The sequence below is a fragment of the Trachypithecus francoisi genome, unplaced genomic scaffold (genome assembly GCF_009764315.1).
Source record: "Trachypithecus francoisi isolate TF-2019V2 unplaced genomic scaffold, Tfra_2.0 Lachesis_group4, whole genome shotgun sequence".
In the NCBI taxonomy this organism is placed as follows: Eukaryota; Metazoa; Chordata; class Mammalia; order Primates; family Cercopithecidae; genus Trachypithecus; species Trachypithecus francoisi.
In genome coordinates, this window is record NW_022681469.1 from 25,419,206 (window position 1) to 25,447,035 (window position 27,830).

Below are 27,830 nucleotides of genomic sequence, written 5' to 3' on the forward strand. Positions count from 1 at the left end.
TGTTACTAAGCATTTAAATATAGGTTAGATGTATTTAATTCATATTTATTACAAAAGGATATCATTTTATGTGCTTTTACTAAAGTTGTTATATTGTTTTCTTCTGTTGATAATAAGGCTGTCCAAGTTGGGAACTGTATTTGTATATGTATTTATGAACATGTGTGTGTGTATATACGTGTGTATACATATATACACACATCTATACATATCTACATGTGTATATATACACATATCTACATGTGTGTATATATACATATATACACACACACACACGTAACAATAGCATTTTGTAAACCTAATGAAAACTTGGTAACTTCTTCCTGCTCCCCACCCCTCTAATCTGAAGACACTGCTGGGTGTCACAGACTCCCTGAAGGCTACCCATGTACCCTCCCCCAAACCACCCAACACACAGACACACATAGATTAAGAATCCCTAATTCATATGCTTAGGCTCCCTTTGTTATGGACCTGGTAGAAACATTTTCCAACAAATATCCATAAATATAACTATAAATTCTTTCCATAAATGTTTATTGGATGCCGAAAGGCATGTAATCATAATCATCAATATCTAAAAACATGAAGATCAGCATTGATAACTGATGACTACAAATCTGACAAGATCAACTCTTCAACCTCTGACTGGCAGTTTTCTTCCTTTTTCCCCCAAGATTAAACTGCAGCCAATTTTCATCCAGGCAGTGATAGATACTCTTCATCAACAAAGGAAGGAGGATTAAGCAAGACTGACAAACAAAGCTGAGAATCCATAGTAGGATTGCAAGAATGATAGGCTAGATCAATGGATCATGTTCCTAAATCAGAGGGGCTTTAGAGAGAAAAATGCAATAGCAAAAATCTCTGATTATATCAAATGACATATGGCCTCTTCCATTCATTTTTAGTGTAGTCTGGAATCTGCTTATGAAGATGTTTTTTAAAACAACTTCCCAGATTCTAACAGAGTCCTATCCCTTATTCAAATAGAGAAACCAACGCTAGGAGAATATGAGAGAAACCAGACTCACACAAGACTGTCAATCAATTCTCAGCCCCTCTCCCACCCTGGGCCAAAGACGCATTGTTCACTTGTGTTCCCTCTTAGAACTGGATGCCAACGAGTTCCCTAACATCAATAGACAAGCAATCCATAAATAGTACATATTACTAATTTTAATATTTATTTTGTACTATTTTTATACTATTTATAGATAGGCAATTCATCATACATGCAAATATGAAAACAAGGTAATGAAGAGAAGGTTGGATGATTCAAAACTATTGACAAGGTCTCTTAAAAATCTTAGAACCTATTGAATAAAGAACAGAGGCATATGAGTTTTAACTTGGCAGAATGAATTAAAACAAAGGATACACTGCTCCTCTATTTCTCTGTGAAAATTAGATGTCCAGATTAAGAGGAGACAAGATGAAAAATATTTTCCAGAACAAATGAATTTTTCATTATGTTGCATTCCTCAGGGAACACCAATTACACTGACGACAGAATACACTTTGTTTTACAGCAAACCTGGGATTGCCTTACTTCTTATCTCAGGCACCTAAGCTTGACAAGGTCACTTATCAATAAGTGGTCATCTATGGCTTGACATAACTCACTACCTAAACTGTGTTTTGAGTGACTTAAAAAAGTTAAAAACACCAATGAAAAGAAACAGACCCCCTCCCCACCGTCAAAAAAAAAAAAAGCAAGAAGCTCCCTTTTCCAACAAGAGAAATTTTGGCCTCTCTCCAACATATATAAATAAACATTTTAAATATTTGTTCAGCCACTGAATATCCAAGAGAAATTTATGAGAGAAAAACTGAATAATAAGTAACAATGAAGGAACAAAACAATATTGCTGTGCTCCTAAAACATACTTGCAGCAAACATTTACAACAGATATTTTGCATAGCAAATAGGCCACTACAGAATCAGTCTTTTCAGGTTCTTCCATTTCAGATTTGTTGTTCTTTCCCTCCTCTGAATTTCCCACTGCCGTAACAGCAATCTCAGAATCAAAATCAAAAGACTCTTTTTTTTTTTTTTTTTAACATATAATTTCACACTCCCCCACTCCCGCTTTGCTGTCAAGTGTCTGACCCTGGTTTGATAATCTCATTTCCTGAGAATCAAAAAGCTGGAAATTTAAGCTTCCTCGAGTGTTAATTGCGGCCCTGCTCCATTGCTAATCAAAAAATTGGATGTTTTGCATGAAAATGCTTCTCTAATTAATTCTCAGTCATAAATCGCCCTGGTTTTAATAACCCCTCCTTGATTGGATAGCCTTTGAAGAGACAGTGCAGCTAATCCGCTAAACCAGAAAAAACACACGCAGAGGAAATAATAAGTGGGCTTACAAGGTATGAACTAGATGACTGCATTAATACTGTCAAACCAAAAGAGTGAGTTTCCTTTCCAAGTCTTCCAGACCTCACCCTGTACCCCAATAAAATAAACCACGAAACTAGGAATCATGAACAAAGGCAACTGTCAAAGAGGTCATGCATCAGAAGTCAAATCTTTTCACCCTACTTTCTCATAAAACAGCCATTCCCATCATTTTTAAAAAAAGAAGTTTCCCTTGACATTATTCCCCTAGAAACCAGAGATCCAGCAATGTCCACTTGTCACAATGTCTATTTTAATAAGACAAGGTTTGTGCTTCTCCCCTTCTCTCTGTTTCTGACTGACAATATATTATCACACATATCTCTAAGAGGTGCTGAACTGAATTTTCATTATCTAAAATGTCAAGATTCATTTTTGTCATCAGAGAACACAGCTGGTCTACACCAGCAGCCCTCTGATTAATTCAAATGGAACAAGTCACCTATACATAACTTCATTTTCCCTAGACTAGTCCTTGCATTCTGAAAGTTTTAATTCACAGCTTCTCAGTTTAAGATACCATTTGCTGCCATGGTGGCACTCAAAGAAAAACATAAAGTCTTAATTATCAGAGCTTTGCATTAGCCCTGTGATTACTAATAAAGCAACAATTGGGAATTTTTATCTTCAAAGCAGGACTTATTCAGAACTTACTCACAAACTTCCAGAAGATGCTGGAAATATAGATATATACAATAATGAGCATTTTATGAGTATTTTTAGTAAGCATTATTTTTAATGTCTAATTATATACATACATATATGTCATACACACACAAACATATACATATATGTATGGCTTTCCAGTTGACTCGTAAAATAGTTACATGTATTTTCTCTGTATTTAAAACCTTCATGGAGGTAGACACAAGTTATTCCAAAAGACATGACCTATAATAAGAGGTTTAGACGAATTCTCACAAGAGAAAAAGGATTTGAGGTTGATTTTAACTTGGATATAGAAGGCCTGAATCCACATTCATGTGGCCTCCTACATCAGTAAGATGTTCCATTAAAAATAAACCACCATAATGAGACACCACTACACACCCAGCACAATGTCTAAAATTAAAAGAACGAACAATACCAAGTGCTGACACACATTGTTGCTGGGAACATAAAATAATACATTTATTTTAGAAAACTGGGAATTTCTTTAAAAGTTAAACATATACTAATCATATGACCTAAGAATCCCACTCTTAGGTGTTCCTCAGGGAATACTGTCCCACACAGACACCTGCACACAAATGTTCACAGCAGCATTATTCACAATAACTAAAAACTAGAAACAACTCAAACGTACATCAACAACTGCAGGGATAAGCAATAAGTGGTATCTCCATACAATAGAGTACTACTCAGCAGTGAAAGAACAACTAAGAATGCGACACTGAGGATGAATGTCAACATCATCGTGTGGAGTGAAAGAAGCTGGTCATAAAAATTGTCTATTGTATGATTCCAGTTATATCAAATTCTAGAAGTCAAAAGCTCATCTATTATGACATAAAACATTTTAACAGTTACCAAAGGCTTGAAATCAAGGGAGAAACACTGAAAAGGACACAAAGAAACTTCTAGGTAATGAAAATGTTCTGTATCTTAATAGTGGTATTATTTTCACAGGTGTATACATCCACCAAAACTTATCAAATTGTTCATTTTAAATAAATGTGGATTATATAGAAAATATTTCAATAAAGTGGAAAATACACAAGCCATTTCAAATGCAAGTTATTTTGCAAACCCTATATAATAACTATTATGTAACAACTTTGTCCTTCATTGGTTTTGTGACTTTGGTCAAGTTACTTAATCTCCATGAGCCATATTTTTTTTCCTTAGCTATAAAAGAAATGAAATAACAAGGCATATTAGTCCATTCTCACACTGCTATAAAGAAATACCTGAGACTGGGTAATTTACAAATAAAAGAGGTTTAACTGGCTCACAGTTCTGTAGGCTGTACACGAAGCATAGTGGTTTCTGCTTCTGGGGAGGCCTCAGGAAATGTATTATTAATTATGGCAGAAGGTAAAGGGGAAACAGAAGGTAAAGGCGCTTCTTACATGGCAGGAGCAAGAGAAAAATCTCAGGAGAACCCTGTCACAAGAACGGCACAGAGGTGAATGATGGTGCTAAACCTTACATGAGAACTCCGTCCCCGTGATCCAATCACCCCCATCACACCCCACCTCCCACACTGGAGATGACAATTTGACATGAGATTTGAGCGGGGACACATATCTAAACCATATCAAAAGGCCTACTTGACAAAATGATTATGAGAACAAAATAGTTATGTATATACCCTAAATAATTCCATCTCAGTCACTTCATGCTCATCTCTCAAATAACATTAGTTTCTCTTAGCTTCCTTCTTAATATAATCTAATCTGTGATATATTCCTGTATATCTCCAAGTATTATCCGCTTATGGAAAAAACCTCTAAACTTGAAGGGAAAATACCTAAGCTACTGTCTCATTCAGGCATTTGTTTAATAATATTGAACTTCTTTTACTTTTAATAAGCATGATTATGTATTAGGTGCTTACTACACTAGTGATTGGTATATACTGACTTGGTCCCTGACTGCAAGGAACTTAAAATGAATGATAAATACACATTTCAAACAACAGCAAATAATTAAATAACTAAGTATGCCAATTAAATAATGTAAGTATGCCATGTGCTACAAAGAAGGAAGCTGACCTGGTCTGGGGTAATTTTCTTTTTTTTTCCAAAAAGCTTCCTGAAGGAAACAATGGTTAAGAGAATAAAAGAAGAAGATATACTACCTGTAAAATGTTTTAGAATACTGATTGACATATGGTAAGTACTTAATAAGCATTATATAAAACTCTAATTATACAGAGAGGATTAGCTTAAAGACGGCATTAATTATCAAGAATATGGAAGGAATCCAATTCCATGTACAGACAGCGGCATGCAAGGAGGCTTCAAGGCCTGAACAAGCACAGCATATTCTGGGAAGTCCACAATGCTATGATTTTCAAAAGAGGCCAAGAAGCTGCTGCATATAGTGGTGGCTCAATCATGAAGAACTTTATTAGGCATATTGAGGACATGGGGCTTAGTACTAAGTACATAAGAAATTATTAACCACCTTTAACTCACTATAGTTCTGGTATAAAGAATGGCTTGGAGGGATAAGAGATAGAAGCAAGAACAACCAAGAGATGATGGCAGTTAGAACCTGTGTAGAAGCAAGGGACATTTTATTTTTGTTTGTTTGTGGAGTCTCGCTCTGTCACCTAGATTGGAGTGCAGTGGTATGATCTCAGCTCACTGCAAGCTCCACTTCCCAGGTTCACACCACTCTCCTGCCTCAGCCTCCCAAGTAGGTGGGACTACAGGCGCCCACCACCACGCCCAGCTAATTTTTTGTATTATTAGTAGAGACGGGGTTTCACCATGTTAGCCAGGATGGTCTCGATCTCCTGACCTCGTGATCCGCCCATCTCAGCCTCCCAAAGTGCTGGGATTACAGGCATGAGCCACCACGCCCGGCTGCTAGGGACATTTAAAAAAGAAATAGTTTTGATTTGCATTTCTCTGATGGCCAGTGATGACGAGCATTTTTTCATGTGTCTGTTGGCTGTATGCATGTCTTCTTTTGAGAAATGTCTGTTCATAACCCTTGCCCACTTTTTGATGGGATTGTTTATTTTTTTCTTGTAAATTTGTTTGAGTTCTTTAGGTTCTGGATATTAGTCCTTTGTCAGATGAGTAGATTGCAAAAATTTTCTCCCATTCTGTATAAGATATCATCTCACACCAGTTAGAATGGCAATCATTCAAAACTCAGGCAACAACAGGTGCTGGAGAGGATGTGGAGAAATAGGAACACTTTTACACTGTTGGTGGGATTATAAACTAGTTCAACCATTATGGAAAACAGTATGACGATTCATCAAGGATCTAGAACTAGAAGTACCATATAACCCAGCCATCCCATTACTGGGGATATACCCAAAGGATTATAAATCATGCTGTTATAAAGACACATGCACACGTATGTTCATTGCGGCACTATTCACTTGGAATCAACCCAAATGTCCATCAGAGACAGACTGGATTAAGAAAATGTGGCACATATACACCATGGAATACTATGCAGCCATAAAAAAGGATGAGTTTGTGTCCTTTGTAGGGACATGGATGCAGCTGGAAACCATCATTCTTAGCAAACTATCGCAAGAACAGAAAACCAAACACCGCATGTTCTCACTCATAGGTGGGAACTGAACAATGAGATCACTTGGACTCGGGAAGGGGAACATCACACACTGGGGCCTATTATAGGGAGGGGGGAGGCGGGAGGGATTGCACTGGGAGTTATACCTGAAGTAAATGACGAGTTGATGGGTGCTGACGAGTTGATGGGTGCAGCACACCAACATGGCACAAGTATACATATGTAACAAACCTGCACGTTGTGCACATGTACCTAGAACTTGAAGTATAATAAAAATAAATTAATTAATTAATTTAAGAAAAAGAAACAGTAAGTGGGTTTGTAACACACTTAGGAGGCAGCATCAGGAGGATCTGGTGACAGATTAACTGTCTAGGGGAAAGGAGGAGGAGTCAAGGATGCCTTTCAGGTTTACCAACATTGCCATTTAACAAAATTAGGTGCACTGAAAGAAAAGCAGGTTTGAGAGTGGTAGGGAGAAGGAGGAATCATGAGTTTCATTTGGGCATGTTCAGTGCCAGGTGCTTGTAAGACAGCCCAGGAAGGTAACATGATAATCTGTGCTGCCTTCCTCAGGGGGCTATCATCACAACGATGTCTTTACTATATCTATAACTACAAACATTTTCAAAATGGGTATCTCATACTATAAAGCCCACAGTAACAGAGAAAACCTATAAGACTTCCATCCTTTCCCAAAGCCCCTTTCAGCTTCCAAATTAAATAAAAGCCATAGAGAACTGGAGGGGCCAGGAAATATTTCAAGGCTGACAGACGTGTCTTCCTCATTAGTATAGTGGTATCCCTGCCTGTCACGTGGGAGACCGGGGCTTGATTCCCTGACAGGGAGGCAAAGGTGTTACTTTGGCCAGGGCGTGGTGGTTCATTCCTGTAATCCCAACACTTTGGGAGGCTGAGGTGGGCGGATCACGAGGTCAGGGGTTTGAGACCAGCCTGGCCAGCATGGTGAAACGCCATATCTACTAAAAATACAAAAGTTAGCCAGGCTTGTTGGCAGGCACCTGTAGTCCCAGCTACTCAGGAGGCTGAGGCAGAAGAATTGCTTGAACCTGGGAGGGAGAGGTTGCAGTGAGTGAGCCGCAATCAGAACCACTGCACTCCAGTCTGGGTGACAGAACAAGACTCCGTCTCAAAAAGAAAAAAAAAAAAAAGACTGACAGACAGTTGGAGTAAATTTAGGGTAGGGTAGGGTAGGGTATTTTCCTTTCTTACAACAAGAGAGCTAGTCTAGCAACTTTCATCCATCAGTCTTACGAACTACATGGGAGTCTCAAAGGGACAATTTCACAAATTTAGCAGCTTAAAAAAACAAAAATTGATGATCTCACAATTTCTGTGGGTCAGAAGTTCAGGCATGGGTTAGCTGAGTCCTGTGTTTAGGGTTTTACTATGCTGAAATCAAGGTGTCAGGCAGGGTCACAATCTTATCCAAGGCTTAGGGCCCTCCTCCTAGCTCATTCTGATTGTTGAGAGAATTCTGTTCCTTTCAGTTGTAGGATGGAGGCCCTATTTGTCTGTTGGCTGTTAGACAGATGATCCCAGGTCCTTACAACATGGCCTAATCTATTTACAAGAATTACTACTTTGAGGCTAACAGAAGAGCACCTTCTGCTGCTTTTTGTCTCTTGTAAGGGTTCAAATGAATGTGTGAGGCCAGACCAGGGTAATCTCCCTTTTGATTGACTCAAATTTAAATTATTAGGGATTTTAATCACACTTGCAAAATCCATTCAGTGTTGCCATATAAAAAACTAACCCTGAGAGTGACAGTCCATCAGAATCATGGATACCACCCACGCTAGGGGAAAAATTATAAATACATGGGCATGGGTCTGGTCACTGGGGTCATTCTAGAATTCTGCCTACTACCAGTGGGAATATCAGTAAGAAAGATGCAATAAAAAGATCATTCCAACTAGAAAACCATTGACCAAAAAATTACAAAAAGTTGAAAGAGAGGAGATACCTTTATCTTCCACCTTGAAGGTGCTAAGAAATATGGTAGATGATTTCTAGTAAGAAAGGCCACTAAAGAATTCTGGGTAGAAACTGTATGAACATGATCAGGACGTCTTCTAGAAAGAATACAAGATCACTGAACTATGAAAAACTATACTGGCTGGGTGCAGTGGCTCAAGCCTGTAACCCCAGTGCTTTGGGAAGTTGAGGCAGGAAGACTATTTGAGGTCAGGAGCTTGAGACCAGCCTCAGCAAAAAGGTGAGACCTTGTCTCAACAAAAAGTTTAAAAACTGGCCAGGTGTGATGGCGCATGCAGTGGTGCACACCTGTGGCCCTAGCTACTTGGGAGGCTAAGGCAGGAGTATCACCTGATGTGAAGGAGGTCAAGGCTGCAGTGAGCTATGATCACACTGGTGCACTGCGCTCCAGCCTGGGGGACGAGCAAGACTCCATCTCAAAAAACCCAACAACAACAACAAAAAAAGTTGTACTGTAAATCAGTAAATTGGCAGACAGTCTGTATAGCAAATAATCATACCCAGAAATTCCTGCCAGTACGGGGGAAGGGGAAGAGTGCAGAAGTAAGGAAAGCTTAGACTCTTTTATTTTTTCTTAAAAGAAAAAAAAGGTATACTCTTTAAAAAAAAAAAAAGAAGAAGAAGAAGAAGAAGGTATACTACACACTCAAGAGAATGGTAAAAATTTGAGCCCATAAAAATACATTAGTGAGAATGTAGAGCAACTGACAATGTCATACAATTTCTTATCAATTTCTATAAAGGTAAAATGCTTGTATCTCCTAAAGCCAAACACATGCCAATGTCATGAACCAACAGTTCCATTCCTAGGTATATTCCCATGAGAAATTAGTGCATTTGTAACACAACTGTTCATAGGATAATTATCTATAGTAGCCCCAAAGTGGAAACGATGAAAGTCCATTAAAAGGTGAATGAATGAATTGTCCTATAGTCATAGAATAAAATACTATGCAATAATAAAAACTGATATGCAAATCAGCAAGAATGAATGTGCCAGACATTTTGTCGAGTTACAGAAGCCAGACACACAAAACACAATATGATTCTATTTATTTAGAGTTAAAGAACAGGCAAAACTAAGAGATAGAGTTAGAAATTAGAATAGTGTTGACCCTCAGGGAGTGGTAAGAAGCATGGGAAATCTTCTGGGTGGTAGTTATATGGGAATATATATATGTGTGCAAGAATTCAGCTGTACATCTAAGATGAGTGCATGCTACACACTTCACTGCAGGTACATTCACCTCAATAATAAGTGAAATCTAATAAAAGTGTAATAATAATATTAATAAATAAACTAAGGTTTAAAAAAGGGAGAAAGAACAGAAAAGATTCAGTGTACAGGAATTGAAAACTCCAGTGTTAGAGACACAAATTTTTTTTTTTTTTTTTTGGAGACAGAGTTTCACTTTTGTCACCCAGGCTGGAATGCAATGGTGTGATCTCAGCTGATTGCAATCTCCACTTACCAGCCGCAAGCAATTCTCCTGCCTCAGCCTCCCAAGTAGCTGGGATTACAGGTATGTGCCACTATGCCCAGCTAATTCTGTATTCACCATGTTGGCCAGGTCGGTCTCGAACTCCTGACCTTGCGTGATCCACCCACCTCGGCCTCCCAATGTTCTGGGATTACAGGCGTGAGCCACCATGCCACACTCAATTTTTTTTAATATAATGTATATTATTATTACTTCTAAAAGTATTTATAGGAACTACAAATTTCAAAGTGTAAAATGCAACAAATATGGCTAATAACTAAACAGAAACCAACTAAAATAGATAGAAAAGTAGAAGTTACCTAAAGAGTTAATTATTCCTCTTGGGCATTATAATTGCCTAAAAAATGTCCTGGAAGTGACAGTAAAAAGAACACCATACTGAGTATCATTTGGGAATGACAAAGGATTTCAATTGGTTTGAACAAGTTAGACCAAATTCTGTATCTATTTTAAGGCAACTGCATCTATTGTGTTAGGGGAAACACCGTAATTTAGGAATGACAGCCAACCACTCAATTTACATGTTAAAGAATTCTTATGGAAAAAGTTCCTGTCTTGAGGAATTTTAAAAATAATTCACGACATATTTAAGTGGATATGGAGTTCATGGTTCTCAATAACAGTCCTGTAATCTAGAAATGGTAGATAATCACAAATGAGTGAATGATTCGTCCCATCAATAGCCTTGTTTTTATCAGTACTCTTTCAGCAGACATGCTGTGGGGAATGATATCCATAAACAATTCATTGCTTGCTTTCCAAGCCAAGTCAAAAATTTCCCTTTCAGATCACCTGTAAATTTTTTTTTTCAAATTTTGTTTCTGTGATGGCTACCTTTATATGTCAATTTGACTGGGCTAAGAGACGCCCACAGAGCTAGTAAAGCATCATTTCTGAGTGTGTCTATAAGGGTACTTCTGGAAGAGGTCAGCATTCCAATCTGTAGACTTGAAGAAAGAAGCTCTCCCTCACCAATGTATTACCCAATCCGTTAAAGGATTACAACTGCATTTTTATTTTTGTTTTCACAAGCGGCAAGAAAGTGATGTCAAACTGGAGGCAGGAGGAAGGCAAAACAATAATGTACATAAAACAACGCCAAATTTTCAGCTGCCATTAATTCATATATAGAAGGGCTGTCCTTTCCATTTTAACTTCTACTAGCCATATTCCTATCGTCTTAAATTATTTGTGTAGTAAAATTTTGAGTTCGTGCCTCTGCAGATCAAATGGTTTTGAAGAAAAATGGCCACGTTCATTATGGCCATTAATAAATTTATCACTGGGGTGGATATAGGCCGGAAAGACGAATTCACTAAAGGTCACCAAGTATGGCCCGCTTAGAGGTATATGTGAATCACACCTACATTCTCAAAATGGATGTCACTTAACATTACAAGATTGGGACACTCTCTGAGGTAAACACATTTTCTCAACACTCTAGAAAGACTTCTGTCAGAGAAGAAAACAGGAAAAACGGGGGTGGGGGGAAGAGTTTCTAGGGACCATTCTAGGAGATACTACTAGAAGTTACTTGTCCATTAACAGGCTTATTGGTGCATTAATTTAAAAAAAACATTTACTGAGTGCCTCCTATGTGTGAAGAGTGATGCCAGGTGCTACAGGTTATGGGTAAAATAATAGTTGCTAACATTTATCAGTACTTAACATGTGCCAGGCACAGTTTTTTGTTTTGTTTTGCTTTGAGATGGAGTCTCGCTTTGTCACCCAGGCTGGAGTGCAGTGGTGCAATCTTGGCTCACTGCAACCTCTGCCTCTTGGGTTCACGTAATTCTCCTGTCTCAGCCTCCTGAGTAGCTGGGACTAGAGGTGTGTGCAACCATGTCCAGCTAATTTTTGTATTTTTAGTAGAGACAGGACTTCACCACGTTGGCCAGGCTGGTCTCAAACTCCTGACCTCGGGTGATCCACCTACCTCGGCCTCCCAAAGTGCTGGGATTACAGGCATGAGCCACTGTGCCAGGCCCCAGGCACAGTTTTAAACATTTTTCATGTGTTAACTCATTTCATCATCACTATGGCCCTATGAGGTTAGGTATATTATATTCACAGTTTAAGAAAATGAAAGTGACACACAGAAGGAGTTAATGTGCCCAAAGTCACCTAGGTAGTAAGTCACATTCCACAGACCACACTCTGAACCTTAACTAGTCCCCAGACTCTGCCCTGAGGAACAGACAGTGGGCAAGTGACTGAGAATCCAAGAACCTAGAGCTTTGGAGATAAATGAGATTCAAAACAAAACAAAACAAAAAATCATTTACCTTCTTCCCTTTGCAACTGAGAAAACTGGTTAAGTGATTTGCACAAAGTCAGAGCAAGTTATCAAGAAACATCACTAGCAGTTTGATTTTAATAATAAAAATACACAGTACATCAAGGAATAAAAATTAAAGAATTCATATTCTTAAGAGACTAAAGTGGGCACTAAAACTAATACATCAATGAAAGCCTAGAAAAAACAGAAAGTAGTATTTGCAATTAAAAAATAAAAAGAGGAAAAGGGATGGAAGAAAACGTAACTCCATTACTCTGAACTTGGGAAGAGTAATGGTTATGAGTAATCACAAACTGCTGAAAGCTTACACTTGAAGGAAAAATAGAAGATTAGACTATAATAAAATTATGTTGGGCTAGATTAGACAGATCTAAACACAACGAAAAGCATATACAATGAACGCTATCTTTACCCCTAATGCTCCATAAAAACTACTCCTCTTTTTATATTTCCTATCTTAATAAATAACATCATTACCTACCCAAGACACCAAAACACATCCCTCCTGCTGAAACACCACAGAGAATGAGTCACCATGTCCAACTGATTTTACCTCCAAAATAGGTTCTGGGTCACTTCCCACCTCACCTAAATACTCTTCTATAAGCTCTCACCTGAAATAACAACACAACTTGCCTCTGTGTACACTCTCATTCCACTCAATTCATTCTCCACACAGTCATCAGAAAACAGTTTCTAAAATGCACGTTTCATTATGCGACTCTCCTACTTTAAACCCTTGGGGGACTCCTTATCACCCACAGGACAAAAACGGAACCTTCCTGCTATGGCATACCAGGTCTTTTGAGATCTGCCTACCAGTCTTCCCTGTCTATATTCAATCTTCCCCATATACTTTACGCTTAACCACAACAAATTATTTCCAGTTCCATGAAATTCTCACACGTCTGTGTGTTCATTCGCATCTTCTCCCTAGTTGCAGTGAGTTCCCTTCCCTTGTTCAGTGTCAACTCATCTTACCAGTTCTGCGTAAGGCACCTTTGTAATACTCCCTATGACCTCCCTTGAAAATGTTGAGTGTTTTCTCTTCTGTACTCCCCAAAGTACTTCTAATATTCACTGAAACTGTGACTGTTTGCATGTCTTATCTTCTACAGCATCTAGAACTCCTCTGTACACAGAAAATGTTCCAGAATATAGTTGGCCTAGAAATGTTGACTGTACACCATAACCTCCAGTGTGTCAACTGATATGACAGCCCTAAGAACTAACCAGCATTAACTTCATTACACAGATGAATAACCTAGAGCTCAGAAAAGTAAAGTGCCTTGCCTAGAAAAGCTAGGATGAGTAATAGGTGATCATTCTGCTAAACCATAACACTCCCCAAGCTACTCAAAGCCCAAACAGAGCTGCACCAATATTCCACAGATGAACATCACTAACCAACTGAACAGGGATATGTAAATGAGTTAGCTGGTGCTGAAATCAGACATTAATGTGCAAACAAACAGGGACTTATTTGAGCTAAGTGGGCATGAATATGCAAATTACTGGCTGCAATTCAGTAGATGTCATCACAATTCTAGGAGTGAACATCCTATATTATGACTATTACAATATTCATGTCGCATTCATACATACTATCATATATTACCGTAATATGGGCTTTTCCAGTTTAAAATTGTGGGGAAGCCAGAAGTAACTTAATGCATGTTTTCATCCACACCAAAATGACAAGCTGGAAATCAGATGTGAGCACACAGAGCTCTGCAATCTCCATATAGAACCAGGCAGCCATCATGATCACTTGCAGTTCAAGCTGAACATTCTATTTTTAACTCAAGGTAGTTTAGAAATAGGTTGTGCTGGGAGCTCTACCAATATGTCCAGCCTCAGCTACCATGCACAGTCTAATATAATACGCTATAGCAAGTGCATTTAAAACAAAGTTATTAATGCACTATATCACCAGTACACCACTGGTTCTTATCAATTCTTAATCTCTTATTAGGATGAACAATGGCCAAAGCCATTCACAATAGCTTTGATGTACTTTCATCTCTGACTCCTGAAAGTAACAAATTATAATCAGTAAAAATCTGTATTTATAAACTGAGTTCCTTAATTAGTAGAAAAATATCCGATTCATGTTGTGAAACTCTGATGAGAGAAGAGCCTATACTCTCACACTTTCATACACTCACCTGTACTGTGCCTGGTGCCTGAAATGCCTGCCTCAATTTCTTTACCTGGAAAACTTCTCTTCATCTGTTATAACCAAGTTTAAGCTTTAGATACTTATAGATGCCTCCCTGCCTTTCCCAGAACTTCTATATGCATCCCAGTTGTCCATATATATACACACAACTCCGTGATAGTGTGCATCACAGAGCTGTGATCACTCGTATTCCTGCTGAATTAACTGAGATATAAGTAGGGCTGCATGTAACATGAATCAAAACACTAGTGAATTAACAAGTCAGAGTTGACTCCTCTCCCATGCAGAAGTCTGGGATGATGTGGTGACTCTGGTCCAGGAAGTTCTTGAGGTACGGCACTGCACAGTATCAGAAACCCAGGCCCCCTCTGTCTTGTTGCTGTAGCTTCCCTCCAGTGCTGCCTCACCTGCATGGTCGAGGAGGACTTACCACATTCCATTCATATTCATACCTTCACACACATGCTGGGCTGGGAGAGAAAGACAGCCCCTTTCTTCCCATTAAGAGCATGACCCAAAGTTACACACATTACTTTCAATCACATCCTATTAGCCAGAATTAAATTACATGTCCATGTTGGCTGCAAGGAAAGTTAGAAATGTTCCTATTTTGGGTGGCTCTGTGACTAGTGAAATATCAGGGACTCTACGAATTTGGAGGAAAGGGAGAACAAATGCTGGGAGGCAGGTGACCATCTGAGTGACACATTTATAGTCCCTTTCTTTTCTTTTGGCCTTCAAAGGCAGTCCTGTTCATTATTTTATTCTGAGGGTCTAGTGAAGTATCCAGCACAAGTAAACATACAATAAATCTACACAGTATTAATAAATAAACAGAAAGTCATTTAACACAGGAAACAAAAGTATAATAGCTGCTGACTCCAATTAATATTGGGTGTCTGACATCCCAGATGGAGGATGATGGAGGGAACAGGTAAGTTGGGAGGAAACTCTTCTAACCACAAAGATGTCTTCTCATGAATGACTTAAGGTACAGTACTAGTTCAGGGGTAGTTGATAGCTTTGGCACGTACCAGGAGTTGCAACAGAAGTGCTGCTGTCCAGAAAACCCCACATTTGGTCTGGATTTCTAAATGGGAACATTAAACTACATACATGGTTTTGTCTCTAAAGCTTTAAGAGACTTCTTTAACAACTGTTTATATCTGTACATTTTATGAAATGTATGAGCACATACAACATTTATACAGTTTTTAAAATAATAAAACAACAGTATTTCTATAACAGCTTAAGAAACAGAACATTACTAGTATCTTTGAATCCCCACAAGCTCCTCTCTTTGGTTACATCCCTCCTCCATCCTCTCCAGAGGTGATCTCTTCCTTGAGTTTTATATTTATGCCTTTACCTTTTTCACTTTTTTATCACACAGGATATATTCCTATGAAACAGGTTATTCAGTCCTGTCTGCTTCTGACCTTCATACAAATGACATTAGATTTTACATATATTAAATATATTAGATATTATCTATTAGATTCATATATATATTACATATTAAGTTTACATGTGTAAGATATTAGATTTATATATTATATATTAGACTTTATAGAGATTTTATATATATTACATTATAAATGTTTACATATTTTTATATATAATCTAATTTATAATATATAATCTAATATTTTCTTATATGACTACTTTTGAGATTCAACCAACTCAATGTATAGCATAGTTCATTTCATTTTCATTGCTACATAGTATTCTACTTCGTGGCTCTAGGACAACTTACATATCCATCCTTCTTTCTATGGGTATTTGAGCTGTTCTCAGTTTTTGCTACTAAAATAATGTTATTATGAATAGGTTTGTCTTTCACATTTGAGTTATCAACCTATTGAAAATTTATTTCCGGCCGGGCACGGTGGCTCACGCCTGTAATCCCAGCACTTTGGGAGGCCGAGGCGGGCAGCTCATGAGGTCAGCAGATCGAGAACATCCTGGCTAACACAGTGAAACTCCATCTCTACTAAAAATACAAAAAATTAGCCAGGCGTGGTGGTGGACGCCTGTAGTCCCAGCTATTCGGGAGGCTGAGGCAGGAGGATGGCGAGAACCTGGGAGGCGGAACTTGCAGTGAGCCAAGATAGCGCCACTGCACTCCAGCCTGGGAGACAGAGAGAGATTCCGTCTCAAAAAACAAACAAACAAACAAACAAACAAAACAAAACAAAACAAAAAAACAAAAAATTCATTTCCCTAAATGATATGAGTTACAAATCCAATTTCTTTTTTTTTTTTTTCCTGTACGCATGATCAATTGTCTCACCATTCTTTATTGGCTGGTCTGTTCTCTTCCTAAACTTTATAACATCATTTCTCCCTCATATAATATTTCCGTAGGTCTGCTTCTGAGTCTTCAGTGTTTTCAATAGTACTCTGGGTGCCCACACAGAGGAAGGAAAAAGAAAAATATGAAATGGGGGCCGGGGCAGATGGGGCTCTGAATCCTCAACCCCACTTTGTTAAACCATCTCCACTTCTACCTGTTGTCTACCTTGAACTGTGAAATAAGATGAAACAGAAGAAGAGTTCTATAACTAAAAATGAATTTAAAAAGCACTAGACTATGAGTTCTAAAGCACTTTCTAACACTAAAATCTATTGTTTGATTTTCCAGATATCACACTACCTGCAAGTTTACATAAATTTCCTCTGAAATTTGGTAATTAATAGCTCCCTTCAGAAAGGAAAATTTCTATTAATACTATTAGTATTCTTAAAAGGATCCAAATTTCATTTTCAAATACAAAATTATCTCACGAATTGTGTTTATTGGGACAATATAATAAATTCAGTATTTAGCATTTTCATCCGTTTCTAATAATTACTTTCTTTACTATATGCCATAAATGTTTGTGGTCTTCTGTGTACTTTAACAAGGCTTAACTCATAATGAGTGGTATTACATAAACTATTAGAATTGCTAAAAATATACTTTCTTGTGGGCCTAAAAAAGGTCTAATAAGATGAGAAAAGCTGTTATTTCTACCTTATTAAAAAACTAATGTGAATCAAATAATTAAAAATATGAGATATAAGTTAACTTTTACATTTCCCTGTTGCATCGTTTCAGAAGTTTTTGTTCTGAAAACAAAAACTTTTTACACAAATTTAGTGTTTTTTTGGTTTTTTTTTTTTTTTTTTTTTGAGACGGAGTCTCACTCTGTCGCCCAGGCTGGAGCACAGTGGCACTATCTCGGCTCACTGCAACCTCCACCTCCAGGGTTCAAGCAATTCTCCTATCTCAGCCTCCCGACTAGCTAGGACTACATGTACACACCACCAAGTCCAGCTAATTTTTCTATTTTTAGTAGAGACAGGGTTTCACCATATTGGTCAGGCTGGTCACAAACTACTGACCTCAGGTGATCCACTCGCCTTGGCCTCCCAAAGAGATGAGATTGCAGGAGTGAGCCACCACCCCCAGCCATAAATTTGGCTTTTAAAAAAAAACCTTATAATTGAAGTATAATACAAATATAGAGAAATGCATTTGTTCAACTTTTAAAACTCAAATACATTATATTTCATTTACCAGCATTCCCTCTTTTCTCACATCTGTATGAATGATTAGAATCCTTTTAGAAATAAGGTTAGATGTCATCAACTAGTTCTGTGTGATGACCAAGTATCATTATCTCAAGAGTGAGGTTCTTAGGCTTTCCTAAGCAATGGGCTTTGTGATTGTTATTTTGTACTCTCAAAGATCCATGTTATCGTAAATTCCAGGCTCTTCCATATGGTTCAGCTACCCACGGTTTGTCTACTGGCTAGACAAAATAATGCATGGATCAGATTTATTCAGAAAACAAATCTAATTTGTATAAACTAAATTCATAACTAAAGAATATTTTTAAATAAATTTCTACATCATATCAATTAAGGCTAAAAAGTAATACACTTGATAACAATCTTGACATAAGAATAATTTTATTTCCTAAATGATATGAAATAATGCAATCTGTTCATGACCTGAGGAAAGTATATTTATTAGTTACAACATCTTAGGGATAGAGAAAGAAATTAGCATTTGTAAAAATTCTATTATAACTTTATTATAAGACAAATCTTACATATAAGTAAGTTAAGGTCATTCTTTTAAAAAAGCAAGAATATAAATCTACAAAGAAAAGGGGAATCAATTTTTAAACACTATTTTAGAGGCTAAGACAGAAAAGATAACTATGAAAGATTAAAAGTTATTTTGCGATAATTATATGCAATTTTCAGAAGAAAAAATGTACTTTTTTTCATGTTCCCTGCATATTGTTACATAGCTATTATTAACGAAGTCATTAAGCAAATTCTAGAAGGCTACAAAGAATTTTCTAATCAAACTTCAGGGTATAAAGTTTTGAAAGTACTTCTTATATTTAAGGCTGCAGAACAAATATATGTCATGAGCGTAATACTGCTATACAAAATAACGCACCTCACTTCAATCAAAATGACCCCAAAAATGTGTGCGAAAGTGAAATATTGCCTTAAACGCTCCATTATAGAACAGCTTGCTATATAAGAGACTCCTATTATAAATCCTTTTAGTAAAAATGGATAATCAACTCAGAGTGAATCTATCTCAAATACTATCTCAAACCTTTTCTTAAGGCAAGACACTCCCGAACAGATTAATTACATACAATATCATTAAGCATTCACAATCCTAGTCACCAACAACCCATTAGAGAGAAAAACTCAGAAAATTCAAGTCAGGTCAGTATAAGAGCTCAGTTTTTCCTTATGCCAGTATGTCCATATTTACTATGTAATGCAAATCATCTTAAAGAATTGAAGTCTCAAGTGGTTGGAGATTTACAGAACATTTTAATGTCAGGGCTATAGAAAGGCCACTCATTAAACTAATGGAAATAAAAATGGCACTCTAAAGGTAATATCATTGAATAAAAACAGAAGTATTAAGCAGTCCCGAGATAGAAAAGAAAACATAATGGAAATTGAGTATATATTTCTATTCGAATCAATGGCAATTAATATACTCTTACTCATTCATGAGCTTTACTATCCTTAAAAATGAGAAAAGACAAATCGCAGGACTCCCAGTCTGTTTATTTAAACAGCCACTAGGGTTTCTCAAATAAGTAGGCTTGTACCTACAAATAAGGAAATATTAAAGACAGAATCATATGTGTTCATCATATATGTCTTTTAGTGCCTAATTCAAGCCAAGCATTATCCTAGGTACTGCAATGTACCTGTGAATAAGGCTCGCATTCTGGGTCAAGGGAAGTGAAGGAAGTTAAGAAATTAATAAGACATGTACATATTAAGAAAAGTATAATGAGAAAAATTTTTTAAATATTGTGATGAAGAATTATAACGTGGAGAGATAGGATGCTAGAAAAGGTCAGAAAACAATGAGAAAAGGGCAGAAGACACAGACATGGAGGTCAGCTGTGCTCAGGCACCCAGTGAAGCTTGGTCTTCTTGGCTGAGATCATCTGGGGAAAGTCTACAAAGTGAGCACAGAAGAAATCCCAGGACCAAATCATGAGATACTCCAACAGGCTTTTGGCAAGACTCAGAAAGAACATGAGGATAAGAAAAGAAAAACAGTGGAAAGATCAAGTGAAATGAATGCCAGAAAAAGCTAATACTAAGTCTGCCAAGCAGAGACCACTGGTGACTCGGAGGAGAGCTAACTCAGTGGACCGGAGTTGAAGAGAAAATGGGAAGTAAAGAAGTAGATGGGGCACTCTTAACTCCATGATGATAATTTTTATTTATTTATTTATTTACTGACTTATTTATTTAATTACTTATTGTGAGATGGAGTCTCACTCTGTCACCCAGGTTGGAGTGCAGTGGCGCGATCTCAGCTCACTGCAACCTCCACTTTCCAGGTTCAGGCAATTCTCCTGCCTCAGCCTCCCAAGTAGCTGGGGTTAAAGGCATCTGCCACCACACCAGGCTAATTTTCTCATTTTTAGTAGAGACAGGGTTTCACCATTTTGGCCATGCTGGTCTCGAACTCCTGACCTCAAGTGATCTGTCCACCTGGGCCTCCCCAAGTGCTGGGATTACAGGTATAAGACACTGTGTCCGGCCCAAGATGATTTTTTAAAACACCACTTTATCATTTAAATCAACATTGCTAATCTAATGTTTCTAATGTAGAAATTTCTAATATTAATAATTTAATATTTAAGTTAATAGTCACAACATTCCCCTAAAGTAGTCAGAACTGATAACAGTTCTAATTTTTTCCTATGAGAAATCTGAGGCAGAATGTCACTGATAAACCTGTGAGCTTATTTTGGTCATGACTAGCAGTCTTTAGATTGTTTTTTGTTTTTAACCCCCACCAGATAATGTGTTCATCAATTAGCTATTTCCCTGAAGAATTATACACTAAACCTGAGAAGCTATATTCAAATTAAATGTTCATTAAAACTTGTATCTTTCTTCACTCCCAACACTGCTGTCTAAGTACAATGAAACGGCAGAGGCTAAAACCACAGGAAGCCCATGATTAACATTGACACATCCACAAGTTAGATTTCCACCTGGTATCTCACACATTTTGAAGCAGCACCCGCATCTCTGCAGCCCAACTGCCAACAGCAGACTATATAATGAACCATCTGTACCATAACAGTTAGAGCCTATTGAGATGGGTTGATACCACCAAAGAAATCTCATTTTTTTAATCCTTTTATCCCCTTGGGTGTTGTTAGACTGAGTAACATTTCTAATTGTATGATAAATGGAAAATGTTGGCAGGAACTTAACTTTTGTAAAATTTGAGCTTTTTAATGTTACTTTGTCTTTCTGGTAGATTTATTTGCCGCTCCCCTGCAATGGAAGGAAAAGTTGACCTATGAACCGAAACTACTGGGAAGCAAAGCTGCCGCTATATGGTGTTAACAGAAGAAACAAAAATCTTCCCCTAGTCTCTTATGGTTTGACTGAATTATTCAATTATGCCTTTTTAGGGATAAGTTGAAATGCAAATCTCATTGTGGTCCTTGGACCAGTCAGATTAATGGAGTAATTGAAAAAGGACAGCAGTTTTTAATGGAAGACAGGTATGATTCTCTTCTCTTTTTTTCCTGTTGAAATGTTAAAAGCATTGATCAGAGAAACTTTCCCTCCTGAATGAAACATCATCAGACTTTTACAAAAACTGGTCCGCTGATTCATTCTCTCACCAAGTGTGTAATATGTCAGTTCACCTAAAGTATTTTTAATGGCTATTAGGAACATAATGTGCTTGCTAACTATTGCTTTTTTTCTGTTGTAACCAGAAATATCCTTGCTGAAAACTGGTAAGTTCAATTGATTTGTGCTTGAAAGCCCGTATTTCAATTAACTTTTTGAAGGATGGGAAAATTCCTAGTTAGGTTATAGTTATTTCTCCATTAACCATTCTCACAGAGTAAAATTTCTCTGTCACTTAGATTTTAAAATGTTTTTCAATTACATACAGTAGTTTTGTCCTGGGCCAGAGAGCTCAAGGGCAATATTTCTACTTAATAAAGCTTATAACTGCAGAGGACAAAACCATATATGTATACCCTCTACTTTGTCTTCAACTTAAAGATTAATGGAAAACTATAAAGCTGAAAGTGGCTCCTTTCAGGCCGTTCCTGCCTCTCCATGGTGCTCTCTATCCTATTTTAGATCCTAACTGTCCTCATTCATTCTGTCACTAAGTCAACCAGTATTTATCAAACATTTCTTGTACCAGGTACTGTGCGAAGCACAGGAAATAAAATAGTATTTTACCCTTGGAGCTTATAGTTTTGTGGCAAACTCAAACAAGAGAGCATTGTTCCACACTGCAGTATGGAAAGTACTCCGCAGAACATCATTAAAGATGTGGCAGTAACACACAGCAGGGGCCACAACCCCAGAATGTGTGTGTATTCGTGTCAGGCTGAGAGAGGAGGGACAAGCAGGGAAGCCCATCTAAATGAGCGACACCAAAATTTAACTTGGAAAGCTCAGGAGGGCTTAGCCATATACAGATGACAGAAAGGACAAACAGAATGTGTGTGAAAACTCTGAAGTTACACCACAATACTAGAAATAGAGAAGAAGAAAGGCATAGCATCCAGTGTATGTCAGACACCTTTTGAAACACTTCCTAGCTTAACTCACCTAATTTTCATGACCACCTCGTGAAGTTGGGGTGTTACTTTTATTCCCATTTAGAGAAAAGGAAAAAGAGGCACAGCGACCATGGAACTTGCCGGAGGTTACAAAGAGTGCTGGGGAGCTAGGTTCCTAAATGGAAGCGGCCTGGGCCCAGAGCCGCCTACTCTGCACTGCCACCCTATACTGCCTCTCAAGAGAGCATGGACCACTGGGGTGGGACTGAAAAGCCTTCCCATGGCTGCCGCACAGAGTGCTCTCCATTCTCACTCATACAAGCAGAAAGAATCTGCCACCAGTCCTGTGCCCTTGTTGACTAATTATGCTTGAGTGTGAGTGAGCGATGAGAGGTCCTTGGTCCCTATGTAACCATAGGGACATGTTCTGCCTGTTCATCTGGAAGGGTCAAATGGAAGGCTGCACTGTGCTGCCAGATGTCGACACTGGAAGAAGGTGGGCATGTGTGGGGACAAGGGCACACAGAACTCTACTTTCCACTCAATTTAGCTGGGACCTTATAACTGCTCTAACAGATAATGTTTATCAATTTTTAAGAAAGAAAATAATCAGGACTCAACCTAAAAAAGAAGAAAGGAGACGTTTTGTCACCATTAAATAAATGTATGTGTATTAGAAGACAGGTGGAGAAAAAAATATGGAGGCAAATGTAAACTATTCCTTAAGGCAACTCTGAAGAGAAATTAAAATTAGGACACCGTGAATGTGAAGACACACTAACCTTAGATAAGTTGCTAAGGGCAGTTCAAGCACAATCCTACCTCCTACAAGAATGTATGTTCTGTTATCATCATTTCCTTTCACTGTCGGCAGCCTAGCCTCTTCTCCTGGGAGGCAGCAGCCTACCAGAGCATGGGTCACCCTCCTCCTTCACTCCTTTCTGTCCTTTCACTTGTTCCAGGTCTAATGACTGTCTGTACTCCTCTTCATCAAGATTCTCGACATGCACATTGCATGTCTTCCAGAATGCATGACAACCCTTTCATATCAAATAAAATGTTGGTAGGCTAATCTCCTCTTCCTAATACCCTAAACATACTTCTAGGCTTTTACTTCTGGTGACCACATATATGGGCTGTAGAACTATCACTGTGATATAACTATGAGAGAGTACAGCAGCATCTCTGGAAAAACTTAGAGGTTATTCTATTAATAATAAAGGTGAAGTTAGGAATGATAAGGCAATAGTCTTTAAATCAAGAAAGGTTGAGTTGTTACTTCATAGTCTTGTGGTATAGAATAATGAGTCTGAAAAATTAAATATTTAATTACACAGGCCAGTCACTGCAAAATGCTAAGTGCTTCCAATGTATCAAAGACAGTAAAAGTATTTGTTCCCGTCCCTCATGGAGAAAAGCCCAGAGTTATAAAATAATTTATGTAATCACTCCTTTCTTGTAATTTCTCTAGCAATTTATCCATACCACACACTCAGTTGTTAGTATTTACTTCCTGATATTGTTATTGACGTGTGTGTATGTATATATGCACACACACATATGTATACTTTACTTTCATAACTAGATCTTTAGGCTTTATATTTCTTTGTACCCAACTTCCATTACTTCCAACACCTAAGATGTCTTACACTTAGCAGGCCCTCACCAATTTTTTTTTTTTTTTTTTTTGAAACCGTGGTCTCACTTTGTCACCAAGGTTGAAGTGCCGTGGCATGATCTCAGCTCACTGCAACCTCTGCCTCTCAGGCTCAAGCAATCTCACCTAAACCTCCTGAGTAGCTGGAAATACACACATGCCACCAGGCCCAACTAATTTTTGTATCTTTTTATAGAAACAGGGCTTCACCATGTCATCCAGGCTGGTCTTGAACTCCTGGACTCAAGTGATCTGCCCACCTCAGTCTCCCAAAGTGCTGGGATCACAGGTATTAGTCACCACACCTGACCTCTAAATCTTTCTTAACCTATTACATTTACTATGATCAGCACCTTTTTGTCACAGAAGGAAATGTTATCAGTCTAATATATTTATTTCTATTTCATTTATTTTCTAAATATTTTCTTCCTCAGCTTACACCTCTTTGGTAACCACACATGGGTATCAAAGATCCTGTATATCACAGTTATGTCGATTATAACATACTATTTAGAGAAATCTTTTTCCCTTTCAATAATCACAGCGGTTGCATTTTCCCTTTCCCAAATCTCAGGTACTCCTGCCATATTCTAGAAGGTGTCAAAAACAGCAATTAGAAGTAACAGTGGCAGTTGCAGAAGACCAGCCTTCTCCTAGACTCTGACTGGACTCGGGTCTTCTGTTTAAGCAAGACGAACCCGGCCTCATCGCTTTTTGCTTTGAATTCCCACTTTAACAGTCGCAGGTTTATGAGTCCTATGGCCACAGTAATAGTTTTACCTGCTTGGCAGCAGATGCTGGGAAATTATAGACGAAACAAATGATTAAGTCATTAAGTGTTTGTTATCTTGAAAGGATCTTGTGAATTCAGGAAACAAACTCACATGCAATAAAGGAGATATTCCTCCAGAAAATTAAGTTTTCCAGAGAAGCGCAATCACCCACCTTGCAGTTCTCCACTCCGACTATAGAGTTCCCTTCTCTGTTCTCGCAGATAGGCACTCATACTGATGGCATGGGAGGACGATTCGAACCTGCAGAGAAACACAGGGGAAACAGACAAGCAGGTATAAAATGAGTAAGGGCTGACCAGCTCTGTATTCCACAAGTATTCTACTCTGGTCTGTGTGGTGCTCCCCGACATTCTGTGATGAAGACACTTTGGCTATACCATGACAGGGCCAGGGCCAGCTGCCACAGACCTTGATTTATGAATGCTATTCCTGGCTAAGGCTCCATTACAACCATATTTGGATCTTTTGCTTATTCTCCATTTCAACTGGTACAACTCTGATCTGCCCCAACTTCCTTTTGCTTTCAGACCCCCATCTGCCTTTGTCAGGATCCTTATACATACAGCAATGAGAGCATCCTATGAAGTCATTCTAATTACGTTACCATCCAGCTCAAAAGTCACCAGTGACTGCCAGCTCCCAACACAGACACACTGGCTCCTCAGAGCAGAACTCGCGCCTAACTCCCATAGGTAGAGGACTAGACAAAGGACATACTAGAAATGTGGCTGAAAAATGGCACCAGAAAAGCAAGGCAGCTATGGTCTCTCCCTAAACGGTCTAAAAAACAGTTTCTTCTCTAAATGGCTGCTAGTTTTTTGACCTGCTGCCTACCATATAAAATATTCTCAAAAATACCAAGCTATGCAATATTTGTTCACACCTACCCAGGAACTATTTCAGAGGTTAGAAACACTGGTGAAGGAAGGAGAACAAGAGACTCATGACAAAGAACAGGTTTCTAAAACCTAAAATAATAACTATAAAAAGAAATAACAAAAACAAATCAGTCTTAAGAGAAACGTGCAAGTAAGAAAAAAACAGATAAAATTATGACATATCAAACAGTAAATCCTTTGATGTGCTAAGAGATTCCATTTCAAACTGAGATTTCAAAGGCAGGATAACAACCTCCCAGACGGAGGAATCCTTCTATGAATGACTGCCACTAAGGGGTAAGCAGCAACATAGTACAAGCAATAGTGCTAATGGGATAGGTTTCTGGCAACAAGGCAGGCACACCATCATTTTCTTAATTATGCCTTCTTTATCCTTTCCTTGACAAGGAAGATGAATACCAAGATGAATGTCAGTCTGTGAGGGAAACACTTGGGTTACTTGATCCCCTCTCTGCACCCTGCCAAGAACTAAGAGGGTACTAACAGCCGGAAATAAGGCAAAGCGTGCAGTACTTCAAACATGCCACCTGCCAGTCAAGGGCAGAAAAGAAGCCACTGACCTCCAAAAAGCTTGCTGACAGCTATTGATCAGATATGGCAAAGAAAAAAAAAAAACTCAAGCAAAGAATAGAGAGGCACACATAGCACAATAAGGCAGGACTTAAACAAACTTAATTAACCTTAGCTAAGGGCAATTAAAGAGGGTAATAAAGTCCTTTACAGATGTGATAAAAACAGATTACAGCTCGCCAAAATCTTAATCCTTTATGACTTGCTGTATTTTTACTACTCAGGAATTCTTTTTATGTCTGCGACAAGTCACAGATTGATACAATTTTGCAGTAGAAGAGGCAATAGAGATTGAGTCTCACCTCCTTATTTTATAGCCAGAGCACTGAGACCTGCCCAAACTCACATGGGCTCAATGATAGAACCAAGACTGGAGACAGATACATCTGTAATAACGGCCTAATTCTGTGTCTCTGTGATAAGTTTCATTACTGCCCAACAATAATAAATGTGTAATAATTATTTAAGACAATTTGTTCGTTTCCAACAATTTCTATTTTTTTTCCAATACCACAACTTCAGAAGCACTGGCTAAAAGTTTGAAAATGTGTATGTGGTCTGAGGCTGAAAGTCAGAGTGATGGTTGAGAGCATGATCTCTAAAAACCCTAAAGCCTGCTTTCTGCAATGATTCCATATTTAGAAGGTTAAATTGATCTAGAAATAGAGAAAACAAAATGAGAAGAGAAGAGAAGAGCCTGGTTAGGCGCATTTGAGACAGTGTCATTGCCTCTACCAGCTACCTTTTCCTTCTACTATCTTTGTGCTTGCTGGCATAGCCCTGATTCCATCTGGGCATTCTACTTCCTTGCTCTTTACTCAGTCATGTGCTCAGAAAAAGTGGCTTCCTCTCCAGCTGGAAACCTAGCACCAGAGAGGAACCTGACTAGTTTAAGACAACCACTGAGATCTGCTTCCCCTTGCCAGTGACTAGTTTAGGAATGGGCTTACGACCCAATCCTAGAGCTTAATAGGAACTTACCAAAGAGTTTTGTCACTAGCAGAAATGACTAATAAATTGATAATTAATAGGTACTAATTTAAAAAGATTTAAAATGGTACAGCCACTTTAGAAGACAGTTTGACAGTGTCTTATGAAGCTAAACATAGTATTACCAAATGATCCAGCAATGTTGCTCCCAGGTATTTACAAAAATGAGTTGAAAATTTATGTCACACCAAAAC

General features: G+C 38.1%; 1 protein-coding gene across 4 annotated transcripts in view; it reads right to left on the bottom strand.

The window, feature by feature from the left end:
* Positions 1–27,830, bottom strand: part of EXOC4 (exocyst complex component 4) — an 823,024-nt gene that overhangs the window by 556,570 nt on the left and 238,624 nt on the right. For all 4 annotated transcript variants that reach the window (XM_033193639.1, XM_033193641.1, XM_033193640.1 and 1 more), the window contains exon 9: positions 25,329–25,417. In XM_033193639.1, coding sequence (XP_033049530.1) covers positions 25,329–25,417 — 89 coding nt within the window. The remainder of the gene's footprint in view (positions 1–25,328; positions 25,418–27,830) is intronic.